Source organism: Mus musculus, chromosome 18 (genome assembly GCF_000001635.26).
Source record: "Mus musculus strain C57BL/6J chromosome 18, GRCm38.p6 C57BL/6J".
NCBI classification, from domain to species: domain Eukaryota; kingdom Metazoa; phylum Chordata; class Mammalia; order Rodentia; family Muridae; genus Mus; species Mus musculus.
The window spans coordinates 56,789,389-56,807,971 of NC_000084.6; the positions used below are offsets into that span (position 1 = coordinate 56,789,389).

The following is an 18,583-nucleotide window of genomic DNA, read 5'->3' on the forward strand; positions in this document are numbered from 1 at the left end:
TTGTCTATGGAAGTATCGTTTTAATCACTAACTTGTTCCTGAGCCATGGTGCTGGTCTATTTTTGGAATTAAATTCATCCAACAAACAGACCAAGGAGAAACCCAACTGTAATGGGCAGAGTAGGGCCTGAGACACTCTAGGAGTTAGCACAGCATCTGACTACCAGTGACATGGTCTCACTCACTGGCTGGGACAAACCTCTAAGATGGTTTTACACTGTCACTATGTTAAGTCCCTGTCTTAGTTAGGGTTTCTATTGCTGCCATGAAACAGCATGACCAAAAAGCAGGTTGGGGAGAGAGTGCTTATCTGGCTTACACTTCTACATTGCTGTTCATCACTGAAGGAAGTCAGGACAGGAACTCAAGCAGGTCAGGGACCTGGAGGCAGGAGCTGATGCAGAAGTCACAGAAGGGTGCCCCTTATTGCCTTGCTCAACCTTCTTTCTTACAGAATCCAGGACCACCAGCCCAGGAGTGGCACTACCCACAACGGTCTGGGCCCTAATCACTAATTAAGAAAATGCCTCACAGGTGGATCTTATGGAGGCATTTTTCTCAATCAAGGGTCCCTCCTTTCAGATAGCTCTAGGCTATGTGTCAGTTGACATAAGCCTGGTCATCACAGTCCTTCACTGGAGGGTGGGTATGAGGGCATGGTAGACTCTGCCTTGAGTTGCCAAGGTTAAGTCCCCAAGCTAGGAAGCACGCTTTGTAGGTGAGCTTGCACTAGAACCAGATCACATTTTGGTGAGCAATAGGTTCCACCCATTATATCCCTCCCACAAATCTCCTTAATTGGAAGCCATCATGAGAATGAAAGAAACTGGGAGGAGGACACACTCCAGTTTCTGGAGCTGGGATTGAGGCAGAGAAGGCAAGTTTTCAATGTGCACTCACTCTGGTTCTTGTCTGAATGTGCCCCGTTCACTTGGCCCTTGGGAGACTTACTTTAGCAGTGCACACATTAGGCTGAACTGTCTCCATTTGTCTGTGGAGCTGGGACATGGAGGGGCAGTGTGATGAAAGGAGGTGGCAGACCCTTTGCATGCTTAAAAACTGGAGATAAAACCTGGAAACCATGCTTTTTCCCTTGCCTGAAACAAAGCAGACAACAGGACCACACACTGCTACCAGTGCTTGAGTCCCTTGAATCCTCAGGCTGTCCAAGCATGCGATTCCTGGTCAGCTGGAGCTGGGCAGAGGGAAAGCCCGACTCTAGGGAAGCCGAGGAGATGCTCACTGTGGATACCCATGCAGCTAGGCTGGAAGTCAGAACTTATCAGATGATTGCTCAAGCCTTGGCCTCCTTCCAAAGCTTTAGCCGTACACATCCAACAGCCCACTCCACATCACCAGTGAGATGACTAACAGACAACTCAAATGTCATCCGTCTAACAGGACCAGCCCAAGCTTTTATTTCCAAATCTCTATCTGTAAATGACAAATCTGCTATCGTACTCACTTAAGAGCCCTGTTTCCTTTCTGTGTCTTACCCTGCTCTTATAGCTCTTCCGGAAGTCCTGCTGATAATATCTCAAATTGTCAGCTATGGTCTGTGTATTTCATTCCACCCTCGTTGCTACCAGGTCAGTCTGGGTCCCTATTAGGCCCTGCCTGGAGACAATACCTTCCCAGTTCCTTTCTGCCACCATATAGCCCAGTCAGAAACAATAGTCATTGTCTTCTAGAAATACCAAACACACTCTTTATTCCCAATTCCCCAGCAGTTCTAATAAAATCCACCGTGCTGGGAAATACAGGGTCAGACCTCATCCCATCCCGCTGTTCTGACTGTGTCTCTCACTAGCTTCCCCTTCAGAGAACAGACTTCACCCATGCTCTTGAATGGCTAACTCCTTGTCATTTAACTCTTAGCTCATTGAAAATGCTTATAGGGCTCAGTAGGCCAAGTACCTGCTATGCAAGCCTGAGCACCTGACTTGGGATCCCCAGTGCTGGGCATGGCTTGTGTTCCTGTTACCCTGAAGCTTGATGGGAAAGGGAAGGACATGAGGCAGAGACAGGAGGATCCCAGGGCCTTCTGGGCAGACTGTCAAGCCAGTCAGCGAGCTCCAGGTTAATCAGAATCTACTGTGTGTGTGAAGAAAATCTATTTTCAATTTTTTTTTTAAAGAAAAAAGAAAAAGCCCTAGAGTATTGCTAGAATAATACTGTAACTACATAAAGAGAAGGAGAATTGGCCTCTTCTAGACATGAGCTCTGGATTGGTTATTCAACACAAAGTACTCAGCTCAGCAGTCACATCTGCACAAGCTGTGAAGAGACCCTTCTGAACAAGCATGGTGGAGACAGCAGTAGAGGAAGGCACATGGTGTTCACTTCTGGCCTATATGTGCGTGTGTTCGTGCGTGCGCGTGCATGAGTGCACACACACATACACACATGCACGCACACACACACACACACACACACACACACACACACACAAATATCCACACCACATACACACATCTGTGAACACCTGGCGTATTTTCTACAGGGCACAGAATGACTCTCTGAAAGGAACATTATTTCTTTGTTAACTTATTCATTTGTTACTACTCATTACAGCAAAACCTCCTTGAAGACATTTATATTGTTACATAACACAACAACATATTGTTACACACACACACACACACACACACAAATGCAAACTGCTGAGTACATTTAGTACAGCTTGTGCAGATGTGACTTCTGAGCTGAGTACTTTGTGTTGAATAACCAATCCAGAGCTCATGTCTAGAAGAGGCCAATTTTCCTTCTCTTTATGTAGTTATAGTATTATTCTAGCAATACCCTAGTATTTTTTTCTTTTTTCTTTAAAAAAAAATTGAAAATAGATTTTCTTCACACAGTAGATTCTGATTAAAGTCTCATCTCTGCCAACTCCTCCCAGATCTTCTCCACCTCCCCTTCCACTCAAATCCATACCCTTTCTTTTTATCATTAGAAAACAGGCATCTAAAACTAAAACAAACAAATAAACCAGAATAGTATAAAACAAACAAATAGAAAAAAAATGTACCAAAGGGGGGGGAAAACCACAAGAAACACAGAGGTACACACATGGAAATCCCATAAAAACATAAAACCAGAAATTGTCATATATAAGCAAAAGACCTGTAAGTAATATGAGACCAAAAGAAAAAAAAAAGAGAGATACAAAATTATATAAGGAAAAAAAAAACCTTCCAAAATACCACTGAGTTTGTTTCTTCTTTTCCTCCTCCTCCTCCTCCTTCCTCTTCCTCCCACTCCTCTGATCCCTGTCCCTTCCCTTCCCCCTCTTCTTTATTTATCTTTAGACTGGGTATGGTGATACACACCGTTAATCCTAGCACTTGGAAGGTAGAAGCAGTCAGATCTCTGAGTTGGAGGCCAGCTCCTGGAGAGCGAGTTCCAGGACAGCCAAGGCTATACAGAAAAATGCTGTCTTAGACCCCCTCCACCCCAAACCAAAACAAAAAAGCTCCTTTTTAGTTTATGTGGGTGAGTCTTTGCCTGCATGTATGTATACACTCATAAGTGTACCTGGTGCCTACAGAGCGAGAGGGTGGATTCCCTGGAACTGGAGTTATGGATGGTTGTAAGCCATTGTGTAGATGCTGGAAACTGCACCCTGGGTCCTCTGAAAGAGCGAGGTGTTCTGAACCACTGAGCCATCTCTCTGGCCCCAGAGACCTTGTCCTTTTTTGTTCACACATGGCTTGACCTGGAAGCAGCACTGAGACATCTTAGATACTTAATGAAAATGAACCAGTAAATAAGCAGTCGGCAGCCCTGACCAGGGCTGATCCTATGGTATTAGTTAGACTAATTAAGTTGACGGGAAAGAAAGTGTTTTGTTGTGTGCAAACACCAAGTCATCAAGTTCACTGCTTTTAGTCTAGATTAAAGACAGCCATATATAGAAAATCTCACTTTATTTCTGAAACAGTTACTTTTGTTGTTACTGTAAGATGAAAAACCTGTAGTTTATATTTAAGCTTTTTTCTAATATGAAAATGACCATGGAATGCTTTCTTTTCTCAAAAGGTCATGAAATAGCATGAGAAACCCAGCAAAATTATTCAAGGTCCTTTGTATTCATTTGGACATTGTATTCATATAATTATTCTCTCTCTCTCTCTCTCTCTCTCTCTCTCTCTCTCTCTTTTGAAGACACTACCTTGAAATAATTAAGAAATCCACAATAGCAAATATACATTTAAAAATTAAACAGCTCTAGTTTAGCCAGAACTGTGCACTGAGTGTTTCTCATGCGCCTGTTTGAACATCTTCCTGAGTGTAATAATACCGGTTGGTGCCATTACTCCTGTTCCAGATAGAAAGTTAAGCCTCAGGCAGTCGAGTTGCCTGTTCAAGGTCAGATGGTGGAGAAGCCAATATGTAAAGCCTCTGGCCTCCACTCTCTTAGCACTTCTTGCTTTTGCTCTCCCTGGAATTTTAATCCTTGTTTTTCATTCTTTCCTGCATGGATAGCATTGAGGAGGCAGTGGATAAGACACAGGCTTGGCAGAGGGGATGGGGCACTGTCCATTTGTCTCCATGTAGGTTTCTCTGACACCATGACCTTTATCAAGTTCCTTCCCTCCTAGGGAGTCTCCCTTAGAGGGAGTAGAAGGTTCAGCTTTTTCAGGGGTGATAAAAGGCCCTCCCTACTTGACACAAAGACGATGGAGAACTTGCAGTTTCCCACTTGATCTGAAAACATCAGGATCAACCAAGGAGCGTGTACATCACCCCTCAGGCTGGCCCTCTATGGCCCCTGGACTTGTGTGCATGGTAGCTTACTGTGTGGAATATGCAGCTCAAATCTCACAAGGCAGATAATGGAATAATGAACCTCCATCACTCCAGTGAACCCAGGCCCCTTCCAGAGTGGGCCACACCAGCATGCAGCAGCACCAGTGTCACCTCCCATTTCTTCCTGTCCTCCAGCCCCATAGTCAATCTATGAGCAAGTCCTATCTCCTGGATTGTTCTGTCTCTCTAATGCCATTGCTTCCTCCCCTGACCCCAGTAGGGTCTCACTGCTGACTCAAGCTGGTCTCATCCTTGGGATAGTTGGCTTTAGCCTCCTAAGTGCAGAGACTGATGGCAGATGCCATTATGCCTGGCTTCCAATGCCATTTATTACTTTTTTTCCAAGTTCCCCTTTTATTTTCTGAGCCACTCAGCCATCTTTTATACTCTTCCATTCCTGATGTTCTGGAAGCCAGTTTCCATACTGTGGTGAGACTGCACCACTTTTCTTGCTTCAAACTCCACATTCTCCAAAGAGTCTTGCATGATTTGGGTTTTTACATATACAGACACAAGGGGTCAATGGTACATTCACAGGATCTATGGTTTTGGATGGGGGAAAAAATCTCATCTTTGGTTTCAGACCCTTAACTGCAGTTGAGCCTCCCACTCAGTCATGCAGACAATCTCAATGTCATTAGCAGCACTTGTCATCCCCAGAGCCATAGATATTTCATATCACATCACAATGGTTGCAGGTAGTCTGGAATATTGCTATTTCAGAGATAATTACTTGGTCTGCCACACAACGCATTAATAAAGAAGAATTTGCCTTTCACGGCACCACTGCCTTTTAAATATTTTGATAACTACATTTTAATGTAATCTATTTCCTTCACATCCTTATGTAATTAGTGCTATGCAGTTAAAAATACAAGGCTCTCACAGACATCCAAAGGGTCTATGAAGAAGTTTAAGCATCTTTCATCTAGCTCTTTTCTCCTCATTTCTGGCTTGGGTCCTTTAAGTGCTTGTTCCTCCTGCCTGGAGCGCCTCTCTCCCTGCTTCTCTCTCATGGCTGGACTGTCACTTACAGCTCCTTCTTCACAGGACATCCCAGATCTACCCCTCGACCTTTTGTCTCACGGGCACTTGTTTTGTTCCTTTATGACTTATCTCACTCTCAGAAATGATATTTGTATGCATTTAAAAAAATCCTTCTGTCCTAGCAGGTAAGCCTTCTTAGAATATTGCTTGCACCTGGCCTGTCTATGTCTCTAGTCCTATTTTCTAGAATCCTTAAGTTACACTCAATAGATATTGGCTGAGAAAACAAATCCTTGCAAACCAGGGAATATCTCTAGGTAGAATTAAGATGAACAGGACACACACACACACACACACACACACACACACGTAAACACAGAATCTTCCCATCCAATACAGTAAAACAGGTCTTGCTAGATATACATGCAGGATATAGACTGGCTGGCCTCGCTGACAGTAGGCATACCCTAGTACACAGAGGGCTAGAATCTTCTCTAGGCTCTACTTGAAACAATGCTTAAACCCACGAGCTGTGCCAGTGCTGATGACTCCTGATGTTGCTGGATAACTCTGTGCATCACTTTCATAGGCAGCCCTTACTGCAGGAGCAGTTTGGATGATGCTGTACATCTCCGCCGGCACCATGTGAGTGGCTCATGCTTTCAACGGTTCAGACATGCTCCTTGTTAGGCACCTCACTGAAGAGCCTCTCACTCGCTGCCTAGCCACCCATTCTTCCTGCTTCCCTGCACTCTCTGCTTATCTCTCATGGGGTTTGGTGTAGATGATCAGAGCAGGTGACTATGTGGCACTCTGTCACAGAGGGAAAGGTAGTGCTCGTTATTTTGGTGGCATTACCTTATTATGTTCAATAACCATAGATTGCTTTGCTAGCTAGGGGTGCCCCAGGGAAGATATTCTGTTTTAAGATTGTGTGGTGTGCTGTGGTATGGTGTGTGTGTGTGTGTGTGTGTGTGTGTGTGCCATGTGTATATGGATGACTGCAGAGGCCAGAAAAGGGTATTGGATTTGCTGGAACTAGAGTTACAGGTTACTCTTCGGTGTCCCACATGGGTACTGGGGACTGAACTCACGACCTCTGTTAAGAGCAGTGAGTGCTTTTAACTGTTGAGTCATCTTTCAGCCCCCAGAGAAGATTTTTTAAGGGGTAAGGCTGAGAACTCAAGGATAGTATGAGTCATGACTTCAGGGACTAATATGTGCAGGAGGGGCGTGGAGGACCCTGGCTGGGTGAGTAGCTGCTGTCTGTGGGAAACATCTATTCCAGCTGGGTGACACACACACACATTTTGAGCTTCAGTAGTCTTGAGACATGTACCCAGAGGTGTCCTTATGGCAGAGCCAAGTTAACCATAGAAGAAGCCAAATTAATCACTAGCCCAGGCCCTGTGCATGTGCACAACTGCATGGTGGACTCTTGCCTAAGACAGCAATTCACCCACTGCTGTGGTTCACACGACATCACGTGGCCTCCTTGTGTGGAAGGAAGCTGCTATGAGGTGTGGAGAACTTTTCTCTGTTTTCAGACTGCAGATATTTCATTATACATGCTGGACTCACTTCTGGAAAAAGATGTCTCTGTTCCTTTTCAGTTTACACAACTTTCTAGATGGGGGCACTTTGACTTGTGATCAAACGAAGAGCTTGAGAAAACCCACCATCCGTTTGAACTTGGTTTTGAACATAAACTTTTTTTTTTTTTACTAGATTCTCAGAATATCCCAGAGACACAGGACAAGGTAAGAAGCACCTTCTAAAGTATCTCCCACATTTTCTTAAGATAGATAGTCCTTGGTGATGGTCCAGCATGATTCTCTGGGGTTTCCTGAGTTGGAGATGGTGATAGGCTTGGCTGCCTGAGAGTAAGATTTCTGTTTAGACCCTGAGCACTGCCCACCCTGTGAAAAAGTTCAAAGATCAAAGAAAGGCATAAAATGTGAGATTTTAGAAACGAACTCTGTGAGACACAAGGCAGTAGAACGAGACAGCAAGTACACTGAAGGAATGGACTTAGGGAAGGAGCTTGCCGAGGAAGAATGGCAAGGACTCTAACAGTATTAAAAAGTCAGCGTGCAAATCATTTTCATGAAATGAGAGACAATATGAACAAGGTTTCATCATCTTACCATGATAGGGAGAGAGCCAACCTTCCAGAGGGAAAACCCACTACCAGCCCTGAACCAGTTTCCAGCTGCTAAAGGGGAGGTGGCTGTGCCTAGGAGTAGGAGAGGTTCAATGCTCAGAGCGGCAGCCCAGGCAACGGCAGGAGGTACCTGGCAGGTCACCGTGAACACAAGCAATCAAGAAGTGAAGAGCACCCACAGCCAGGAGGCTCACAATCCTGCTCCTGTGAATTCAAAGCTGGATCTTGCAAATCCTGTGCCAAGTCAAGGAGGCCAATCTCAAAGGGCGAGCAAGAGCCATGGGCTGGAGGTGCGGGCAGATGAGCTGTGTGATGTCTCTCTGGGGCGCAGTGGAAACATTCTAATATTGGCTGTGGAGATGGTTATTCAGCTCTTTGGTTACACTGAATGCCACTGAGTTGGTATGATTTAAATGTGGGGTTTCATGACATGTGAATTCTACTTCAATGTGCAAAGCTGTTTAAAAAAAATGGAGACTGGAAAAATGCTGTGTTTAAAAACACCTGAAGCCCCCTCCTATAGGTTTCCTCATAGAAACCTCCATCTTGCCAGATGAGCCTTGCAGGTATGTCCTGTTACCTTATCATCCTTCACCTGATAGGGCTGTGTTCAGATGAACACCAGGTATATCTTACACATCTGGAAATGAGTTGTGACAAATGAGTGACTTCTGGGGTTGGATGCTAAAGCCACATAATTAGGAACATAATGGAGCCATCTTTACTCTTATCTCTTGAGGCATTTCTCACACTACCTATGTGCAAACAGCAAGCCTTTGGAGGGAGGCAGGCAGGCTAGTTAGCAAGTGTCTGTACATTCCATCTTACACCTTTCATGACGATGTCACTGCCAGGGTCTCCTATGAATGATCTCAGCCTTTCCCTTCCCGGTCCTGCAAGATTTGAATCTCAACACTGTTTCCATCTTCCAGTTGCTACTATCATCCCTGAAGGTAAAGTCCCGACACAACACTCACTGAGTGGGAAACACTGTTTCTCAATCTGATGGGCGTCTTCACAGGTCTTACAGGTTTATACATCCTCCCAAGTGGCAGAGCATAAAAGCAAACTTAATCTTTCAGAATTCAGAAAGGAAGGAAAAAGCTTAAACACATTTCCCTGTCTTTTGTGTTATTTGTGTTATTCACACACAACACGCCTTGTGTTTTTCTCACGTGCCAGCAGAGCAATCTGACCCTCTAACTCGGTGACGACGGGCAAGGGCTATCCCAACAAGCTCCCAAGCTTCCCTGCTTTTGGAGCGAGGGCAGCTGTGCAGTAGAGAAGACAAGTGTAGAAATGCATGCATGGTGAATAACAGGAGGGAAGGTAAGGCTGAGGACCCAGAGACCTGGCAAGGGGCTGCTCTTATCTTTCCCCAGACCAGCTGTGTCTGTCAAGAACAGGAGGCAGAGACTGAGGCGATTATACAAGTAATTCCAGGGGAGATGCAGTGTTATTTTTCAAGGGTTTCGAAACAAAGTTTGACAAAGCAAGTTATCCCATTGAGCATCTTTGGAGAACTCAACCTCACTGTGGTTGGCCACCACCGGGCCCAGAAGGACAGGCAAGGCTCTGCACACTGTTGAGTTTCCTGGCTTTCTAATGCATATCTCCTTTGGAAGTTCTCTCAGAGGAAACCAGTGACGTAATGATTCAGAGAAAGGGAGACTCAAGTGTGGAGAAAGAGTAACTGGGTGAAAGGAGAGAGGAAGGGATAGGCAAAGTACTTTGGAAATGAAGAACAACCGTTTCTACCTCTGCATGGGTTAGTAGAGCTAACATCTATTTCTCAATTAGACTAGAGTGTAAGAGACAGGGCGAAATGCCACTCGGGTTATCCCAGCACTCAATCTGGTACATTTTGGGAATAATAATAATAACTATTATTTGTGAGTGTGTGGCATGTGTGCCACAACAGGTGTGGAGGTGAGAAGATGACTTTTGGAGACAGTTCCTTCCACCTTTGTGTGGGTCCTGGGACTGAAGGCAGGTTATCAGGCTTTTGTGCAAGGGCCTTTACACATTGAGCCATGCTGCTGGCCCAGGGAGTTTTTTCTTTTTAAAAATACACTATATTTTAGAGCAGCCTTTGGTTCCTAGAGAAGTAGAATAGGAACTCCAGAATCCCCACATACCACTCTTCCCACTCCTAATAGCCACTGCAACACGCACCCTCACGTGTTTGAATACCTGGTGCCTAGCTAGTAGCACTGTTTTGGGAGCTTGTGGAACTTTAGGAGGAGGGGCCCAGCTCAAGGGGAGGCAGGCCTTGTAGGTTATAGCCTGACCCCAGTTCCAGCTTGTGTGGTCTAATTCTTGGACAGCCACGAGGAGAGCAAACGGCCTTATGCCCCTCCTGCACTGGGCAGGAGCTGGCCCTGCTAGTGGACCTTCTCTGCCCTAATGAACCGTAAACCTTAAGTTGCTTCTGTCGCAGAAATGAGAAAAGGAACCAATGCCTGCCGTCATCAACATCCTGAACAGAACGGCACACGGGTCAATCAATCAGCCTACACTGACACGCCACTGTTCCTGAAAGTCCATAGGTGACCCCAGAGTTTGCTCTTGGTGTTAAACGTTCTTTGTGTTTGGCAAGTATGTAGTGACATATGTTCACCATGATACTGTCATACTGAATTAGCTCCACTTCCCTAAAAGGCTTCGGAGTTCCGTCTATACATTCTTCCCTCTTGACAACCAGTTTTGGATTTAAGAGACAAACTGAGTATCAATAGGAAACCAGGCTTCATTAACAGTGTTTTTCATCTCCCTTTCTTTCCCTCCTTCCTTCCCTCCTCTTAGCCCTGCCTCTATCCCCTGTGTCAGGGATGAACCTAGGGCCTTACCTGCCAGGCCCTGCTCTACCAATGACTATATCTTCAACCCTCATTTCTGTGGAAAACCTGGTGATTGGCAGGAAGCTGTGGGCTCTGCCTGTGCACATGCTGTGCTGATGAGCAAAGGGAGAAGGATCAGCAAGCAGCCAGGTTGGTGGTGTTTAGAGGTGGAGCCTTTGGGAGGGGACTGGGTCATGAGGCTAGAATTCTCATAATGGGCATAAGTGCCCTTAGAGAAGAGACCACCAAGAGCAAGATCTTTCCTGTCATTTGAAGATGTCATAAGAAGTCAACAAACTACAATATTGGAAGAGGGGCCCTTTCCAAACCTGACCATCCTGGCACTTTGATCATGGAGTTAACAGACTCCATAAGTGTAGGAAATAAATGCATATTGTTTATAAGTCACCTTACTTTATAATATTTTGTTATAGCAGTCCCAATTGGTCCAAGACACCAGATATGTAGACACCATGTGGACTTTGGTGAGAGGACCTGGCTGATTCTTCTGCCTCACTAGCCCTGAGGCTGAAAAGTGTCTCAGTACCTCCGAGTTACAGCTTCCTTATCTCCTAAGTAGGACAAAGGTTTTATTACTGTAGGAATATAGAAGACATTGAGATAGGATAACATAATATTTTCTATTTGCCTGGGTCAACAGGAGGGGAAAAAAACTGGGGTATGAACTCCTTAAAGTTAAAATATAGGTGGATTCAAAGTAAATTAATCAATCTAGGTCTATTCTGGAAATTAAGGCTCTCAGCACAATACAATATCAGAGTATCAGAAGGGACTAAAGTACTGAGTTCTCATCACAGACTGAACACTCTTCCACTGTCTATGGCAAAGAGAAGTTACCGTATCCATGTTAGCAATTCCTATTGCTAGTAACAACTGTTCACTAGGCAGGACCTACCTTACTCCCAATATTTCTCAATGGATTTCTTTAAAGCAATGCATTCTTTCTTCATAATTAAAAGCTAGTTGTTGACTTAGGACTGCAGAGGCACGTGGAGGCCTGGCAGGAGCCCTCAGCAGGGACTGCTATGCATACTCTGTAACTGTTTCAGAAGTCTGTACGTGCCTCCTACAATTTATGCCTCTCCTTGGCTCTGCCAGGTGCCTTGCATCTTTGCACAGGCAATTCCTGAGAGTTAACTGTGCCTTGTTATTTCAGCAGGATTCAGGAGGAAGATGACTATCAGCTGCAGGGGTTGGTGACATTTCGATGCTCCTCTCTTGGACTCCCCTTTACAAAGCTCTCCTGCCAGCAGTCCAGGGGCAGCTTTCCCTCCACATCCCCATTTCCCATGTAATAACATTTAATTGTCTGCCTTTCAAAGACTCAAGCCCTTAACAGCCAACGTTTGCTGTTCATACAGGCACACTGGGAGTCAGCCATGGGAGCGCAGTCTCCTTGTGTTGACTTCCTCTTTCTCTCTGTCCAGATGTGTTTAAAGAAAACCTGGCTGGATTTTCTTGCCATGTGGGAATATGTAGGGATGGATTTGAGAAGAGCACAGACATTTTGTCTGCTGCTAAGAGGCTGCTCTGGGAAGGGCTGCTGCTAATGTCTGGCCAGCAGGTGCACACCTGTTTGCTGGCTCTGCTTTGCCTTCATTCTGCTTTTTGAAACACAGAAAGGTGAAAATAAAGTCACATGCAACAGTTCTTGGTGTTTTCTGTCTCTGTAAATCTCACCCCATTGAAGTTTTCAGGCGGGATGAAGAAGGGAGAGGAACCAGTTCTTAATGAAAATGTGGATTACAAGGTATATCTTAACTCAAGTTCACTGCAAGTGTCAGTGCAATTTAAAATAATAGAATCCTCTCATGTAACTCTTTTTATTCAGGGAATTGGATTTTCCCCCAAATTAATCCTTTACCATCAACGAAAGGGCTGAAGCACAGGCACGGGGTACTTAGCTTCCTTCCATCTGGCATGGCCATGTGAACACTCGGTTGGCTTGCTTTTTTAATGAAGTGATTTTTAATGAAGCAAGCTGTGAATTTAATAGATACCTTAAAACAGCTTCTCTGGAGCTAAGCGTTAAGTAACGAAACAACTGCCAAATTAGCCACCCAAACCAAGAGGAGATCACAAGGCCGATTGACTGCAGGATTCAGGGTTGCTGTGGCTTCTGGCCATCTGACCTGTCATCAGAATGGCTGGCAGAGTCAGGATAATGCCACAAGGCCACATGGAAGCAGATAGCTTGAAGGGAAGGTCTGTTAAGTGACCAGGTCAAAGGTCAAGGTAATGTGTGGCTAGCAACAGTCATACACAAGGGAAAGACGCATAGCTACTATTACTCTTAAGATCCAACCACTAGGCTCACCTACAAGCCTCCCCAAAGACCAATGCTGGCAGAAAGACTGGATGGAAGAAATCACCCCATCTCCGTGAACAGTAGGCAGGCAGTGAAAGCCAGTGAGAGGGCTGAGCGGGTGTGAGCAGCAGACAAGCTGCGGAGCTGGAAAGTGTGGGCCCCTTCTGAAGACACTCAAGCTCCTCAGTGACAATGACACTATCAATCCAATCCAACTCAAGGAGCACATGGTCTGATGGTGGGCTACATACCGTACTCCCTGGACTGCGCTCCCAGGCTTTGATGGAGAGAGAAGCTTGTTGGTGCTCCAAACACAACAAGACCCACCTCCAGAATTTCCTCAAATCAACTTAAACCTCCTGTGGTGTTATAGTTAAATTACCCACTGCCATAAGGAGTTGCTGATGGACATTCTAAAGCAAAGCTCTCTTGTTTTTAATTGGATGAATATTCCAAATGAAAACAAAGCATAGTAAGAGTACAGCATTGCTCTACCCAAGTCTGACATATATGAATAAGTGTATATAGTCACATACCTATGTAAAAATTAACACAGTGATATATAAGAAATTAACACATATACAAGTACTAAATATTTTTCAAGGATTTACTTATTTTTATTTACATATATGGGTATTTTGCTTGCATGTATGTCTGTGTCTCATTAGAGTAGAGGCCATGGAGGCTAGAAGACTGTGAGATAATCTGAAACAACTTACAGGCAGTTGTAACCTGCCTGAGTGCTGAGAATTGAACCCTGGTCTTCTGGAAGAGGACTGCTCTTAACAATGAGCCATCTCACCAGTCTCAGAAGTAAATCTTGACCATATTAAACAGCGAGTGGCAAGGTGTAAAGTGGTTTCTCCGTGAGTAGCTCTCTGTGCTGTGTGTAAGTAACTCTCCCTGTTCTGTGTAGCTTTCTCGATTTATGTGCACCTCTCTCTGCTCTGTGGGGAGCTTTCCCTATACTACGAGTAGCTTCCTCCTGCTCTGTGGGTACCTTTTCCTGCACTATGTGTAGTTTTTCCCTGCTCTGTGTGTTGTATCTCTGTTGGGTACCTGAAGATTACACTGAATCCAGGGCACACTTTAAAGCCATATTCCTATAGTGTCTTAAAAGAAAAAAGGAACTGTTTTTTTTTTTTTTTGATAAAAAGTCCTTAATCCTCATTTCCCTAGCTTTATGTTCTCTTATTGCAGGTAGCTGATATGTGTGAAAATACTTCTCGTTTTCAATTTAACTAAACCTTTGACTCACAGGAACAGCTTTTTAAATTGTTCATACAGTTCTTATCAGTTAGCTAGGTCTGCGTAAAGGAAATAGGAATATGGAAACCGAATCATGCCCTCTCTGAAAAAAAAATCACATCTCTCTGATCAAGGAGGACCGGACTCAGAAAGTTTTTTTACTGCATTTCCACCACTTCTTGGTATTTTATTTCAATCACTGCATTGCTGTGCTGATCTCTAACTTCCTGAGTTTTCTGGGCAAAGGTGACTATTACACATGTATGTCCCAAGATCCTGTAGCAGATTCTCCATCCTTAGGAATGGATGTTGCCAGCGATCCATCTGCACAAGGTGATGTGGGCTTCCTTGGCAAAGTGGTCCTGGAAGTGGACTGGAATCCAGGCAATCACAATGTGTGTGTGTGTGTGTAAAAGAATAACTTCATATTTTGTCTTATCAAGAGAACTGAGGAAAACTAAAGAGGAACAGGAAGGAGGCCATACACCTCCCGGGCTAGTCATTCAGTGGATCTTCTTAGAGTTAGTGTTTATTCACTACATTCTAGTGGGCCATCATTCTTGGGGGTAATTCATCCTACAAACTGTCTTTCGGTACATTTTCATTGTCAACACACTCCCAGCAGCTTGCTGAGGGCCCTACTGGCTACGAAGGTATAGAATGCATGTATATCAGAACGGCCCCTTCTTTATGTCTTGTACAGTTTAAACATTTTCCTTTCTTTCAAGCCATGCACAATTGGACGCAGACCGCATGAGGCTGTATTAGCTGGACCACAACAGGGATTCATCCACACTTGACTACATGAGATGGCTGCTCTGTGGCTCTCATGGATTGGAACTAGCTTGTTTTACTAGCTTGCTTTGTAGCAGGAAAAATACTTAGGACTTAATATCTGCAACCTGGGTAGGCAGGCAAGTCAGGTAAGAAGGTGAGAGATAACATGCTCCTTTAAAGTATGGTTTGTCTGTTGTGTTGGAGATCAAACCCAGAGCCTCCTGCATGCTAAGCAAGTGCTCCCTCATTTGACATTGTCTAATCCCAGAATACACACACACACACACACACACACACACATATATATATATACACATATATATACATATACATATGTATATATATATGTATATTGGACACAGCGCTTTAGAGATCAAAAGATGTCATGGGGAGCTTCTTGCCTACCCTCTTCCCTAGTGAAGCAGAGACACTGAGCAAGCCACACAGATGGCCTCACAGATGGTCAGTGGCAAACTGAAAGGTGGTGTCCAGACTGGAGGTTCTAATAAAAACTAGCTACGGCTTTGGCCATTATGAGCCAAAACTCACCTCTGAGGGAAAACCATCTTGCATCATAGCCTGTGTATACACAACAGTCCTGGGCTCTGGACCTAGAGTGAATGACTAATAGCTGGCTGTGGGGTACAGAAAAGGTGGTGAAAGAGAAGGCCTTGGGGACAGGGAGTAAAGGGCACTGAAGGGTTGTGGTGAGTGAAGGACCAAAAGGGCATCCCAAAAGTGCAAATCTGAGATGCTGGAGTAATTGCAGCTAGTGTTGGCATCTCGGGGCTGACAAATAAAATTTATAAATGACTTCTAAAACTGCTTCCTCCAGCAACAAGAGCTGTTATTGTCACATTGATTTTAAAATTAAATGCTAGAGAATTTTCTTGCTTTAATGAGAAGGCAGATCCAAGTGATAAACAGAGTAATGATTAAAGCAATTAAGAGAATAAAAATGAGAACTAGTGCATCAGTCCTCTTAATCCTTTACCCAAACAGGCAGCTTGGGCTGCCATGCTAAGAAGACGCATGCTCATCCCCAGATGAAATTATTGAGACCCATTGTCCTCTGTGAGTATGCTGCCCTTTGGGAAGACTGGGAAAAGTCAATTAGCAATGTCACTTGTTAAAAAAAAAAATCTGCCTGCACCTGGTTCTCATTTGTTCTCCAGCTGAGAAACCAAAGACAACTTTTTATGGCCGTGGTCAAACAGCAAGTTCATTTCAGCTCGGGATGATCAAACGGTCAGCCTCCCCTAGGCCGAGGCGGTTTGCCTTTCACTTTCAACTTGTTCAATCATCATTAACTCTGAAAACAGTCACATTCCATTTGTGCAACGAGAATTTCACTGTTGGTGACCGTCTGGGTGAAGTTTTTGTAGGTGAGGCCCTAAATCTTGTAGAGCACCTCACACATTCTCAAGGTCATTTGCCTTGCTGCCCTGTTTAATGACAGCAGTGACCATCCTGCCCGTCAGGCTGGGACTCGATGCTGGCAAATTTGAAGAGCCTTCTGTAGGTGTTACATTCTCCGAGATGGGAAGGGATGGATCATGGTGTGTTTATGACGCTATAGTGTGAGCACATGAACACGTATCAACAGCTCTGTCCTCTGTGGGATTTTTGCCATTCTGAAGATCTCAGTAAAGCAGCCCACTGGGAGGGATCCATTTAAAAGCCTCATTTCCTCACCCGGGGAAGCCAGCTCCCTGGAGAGGCTGCAAGGGCAATTGGGGGAGATTCCAAGAGTTTCTGGAAAGGAGAAATAGACCTCTTTTTCCCTTTGCTATTGGGCTTGGAAAATCTTCATGTTGTCTGCTTATTATTTCATTGTATCTGTCCCTCTGCAGAGCGGCTATGGCATGATAGGGTCCTGAGAACCTAGTACAGGGCCAGATCCTGACAGGCAATCTACAAATATGAACTTCTGATAATCAAGTAGCAAAATGGCCATACAAAAAGGTCACTTGATGGAGCCTTCACAAAAGCCAAGCCTGCTGGGGCAAGCCAAATAAACACTGCCCAGCTTGGGAATTAAGTCACAGATCAGACGACTTCTAGTTCTAAGTCCCAGTTATAGTTTCAAGGTCAAAACCACAAGAATGCATGCCCAGAGCTTTCAGTGTCTCAGCATCAGCATCTACTACATGGTTCCCAGGAAGAGCCTCTTTATTTCAGGTTCTAGGTCTGGCTGCAGGTTCCCTGGGATAGCCTTGACACAGTAACATGATTCTCAGCACATCTGTACTACAGACTGCACTTTGGCCCCTCTCAGCACTCTCTGCCTCATAATGTATTAAATATTTATTGTTGCCAATAATGGGGCTTTAATTGATTAGCAGGATTTGGAGGCAGGAGAGAGGGCAGAAATACCCTAATAACTATCCTCCTTCAATTATTATTCTAAGACCAGCCTAGCCCCTGGGTCTCAGGGAAAATCCTATGCACTTAAAAACATAAAGAAGTCCTGCTATTCTGGCAACTGAACTGAAGCATCACCTTTTACAAAAAGAAATTCCAATGCAAGGCAATTCACTAAAAAGCATCAGAAAGACCTTTGCTCTTTTAAACATTTCTCATCTGTTTCTTGATGCTGTTTTATACCCAGTGATGGCGTTAATCTGTACAGTAGTTTCAAGAGATGAGATGGCTTACCACAGTGACAGAACTCAGGGAATGTGGGTCTAATCCACTGTGCTATGTAGCTATCCTTCCTCAGGAAGACTTCTGGGATGTACAGCCAACTGCCCCTTTATGTGTTGCTTCAAGTTGGGTGGATAGTATGGGGAGAGGGTCTGATATGTATGTCCTGTCTTACAGGAGTCAACAAACGGAGATCATGTCTCTAAACTTCCCCTTTCTCCTTACACTGAATTCTTCTTTCTTGTTTCTACCCTTGTGGAGGTCCCTCTTCTGCTGTTGGGTCCAGAATGAGATAGTAAGCTGTCCTTCTTAGAGTCTGTGTCCCCCCTGCCCTTCCCCCACCTCTACTTCCTTCTCTTTCAAAGCCATTGCTGTGCTTCGGTGAGGCTCTACAGGGTTTGTGCCTGGGCATAGAATCAGGCGTCATTTGCTCATGACATCTGAGTTTTCAAGACGCGCTCCACTTACTGACCTCCACTAACGGCCTGGGTTTGCGCTCCACTGCAAACCTGAAGTGGCAGAGTTCACAGTAGCTGGTATTTGAGGATGACAGCCAGTGCTCCAGGCAGCTCCGATGGATGGTCCCCAAGGTCCCAGTACATTCACACGGAGAGAGTAAGTCCTCTTGGCTGCTTCCCTCATGGCAGATCCTGCACATTGGCCGGTCATTGAAGGGGCTGCAAGAGAAGGAGGGGCAGCTGCTGGTCACTGTGTGGCAACCCACTGCCCGGAGGAGGGCCCTTGATTTGCATCATTTGGGCCCTCCTCAGAGGCAGCTGC

The 18,583-nt window shown here is 44.8% G+C and overlaps 1 protein-coding gene and 1 long non-coding RNA gene across 5 annotated transcripts in view; one reads left to right on the forward strand and one right to left on the reverse strand.

The window, feature by feature from the left end:
* The window catches only part of Marchf3 (membrane associated ring-CH-type finger 3), a 163,800-nt gene that overhangs the window by 27,673 nt on the left and 117,544 nt on the right, over positions 1-18,583 (reverse strand). For all 3 annotated transcript variants that reach the window (NM_177115.3, NM_001374228.1, NM_001374227.1), the window contains exon 3: positions 18,276-18,480. In NM_177115.3, the coding sequence (NP_796089.1) occupies positions 18,276-18,480 (205 nt within the window). The remainder of the gene's footprint in view (positions 1-18,275; positions 18,481-18,583) is intronic.
* Positions 6,045-12,473, forward strand: Gm15345. Of its 2 annotated transcripts, XR_003952570.1 has the most exons (4): positions 6,045-6,444; positions 7,528-7,559; positions 10,769-10,953; positions 11,981-12,472. It is a non-coding gene; the product is annotated as a predicted gene 15345 (long non-coding RNA). The 2 variants fall into 2 exon arrangements; XR_877454.3 differs by having other exon boundaries at positions 7,528-10,953; positions 11,981-12,473.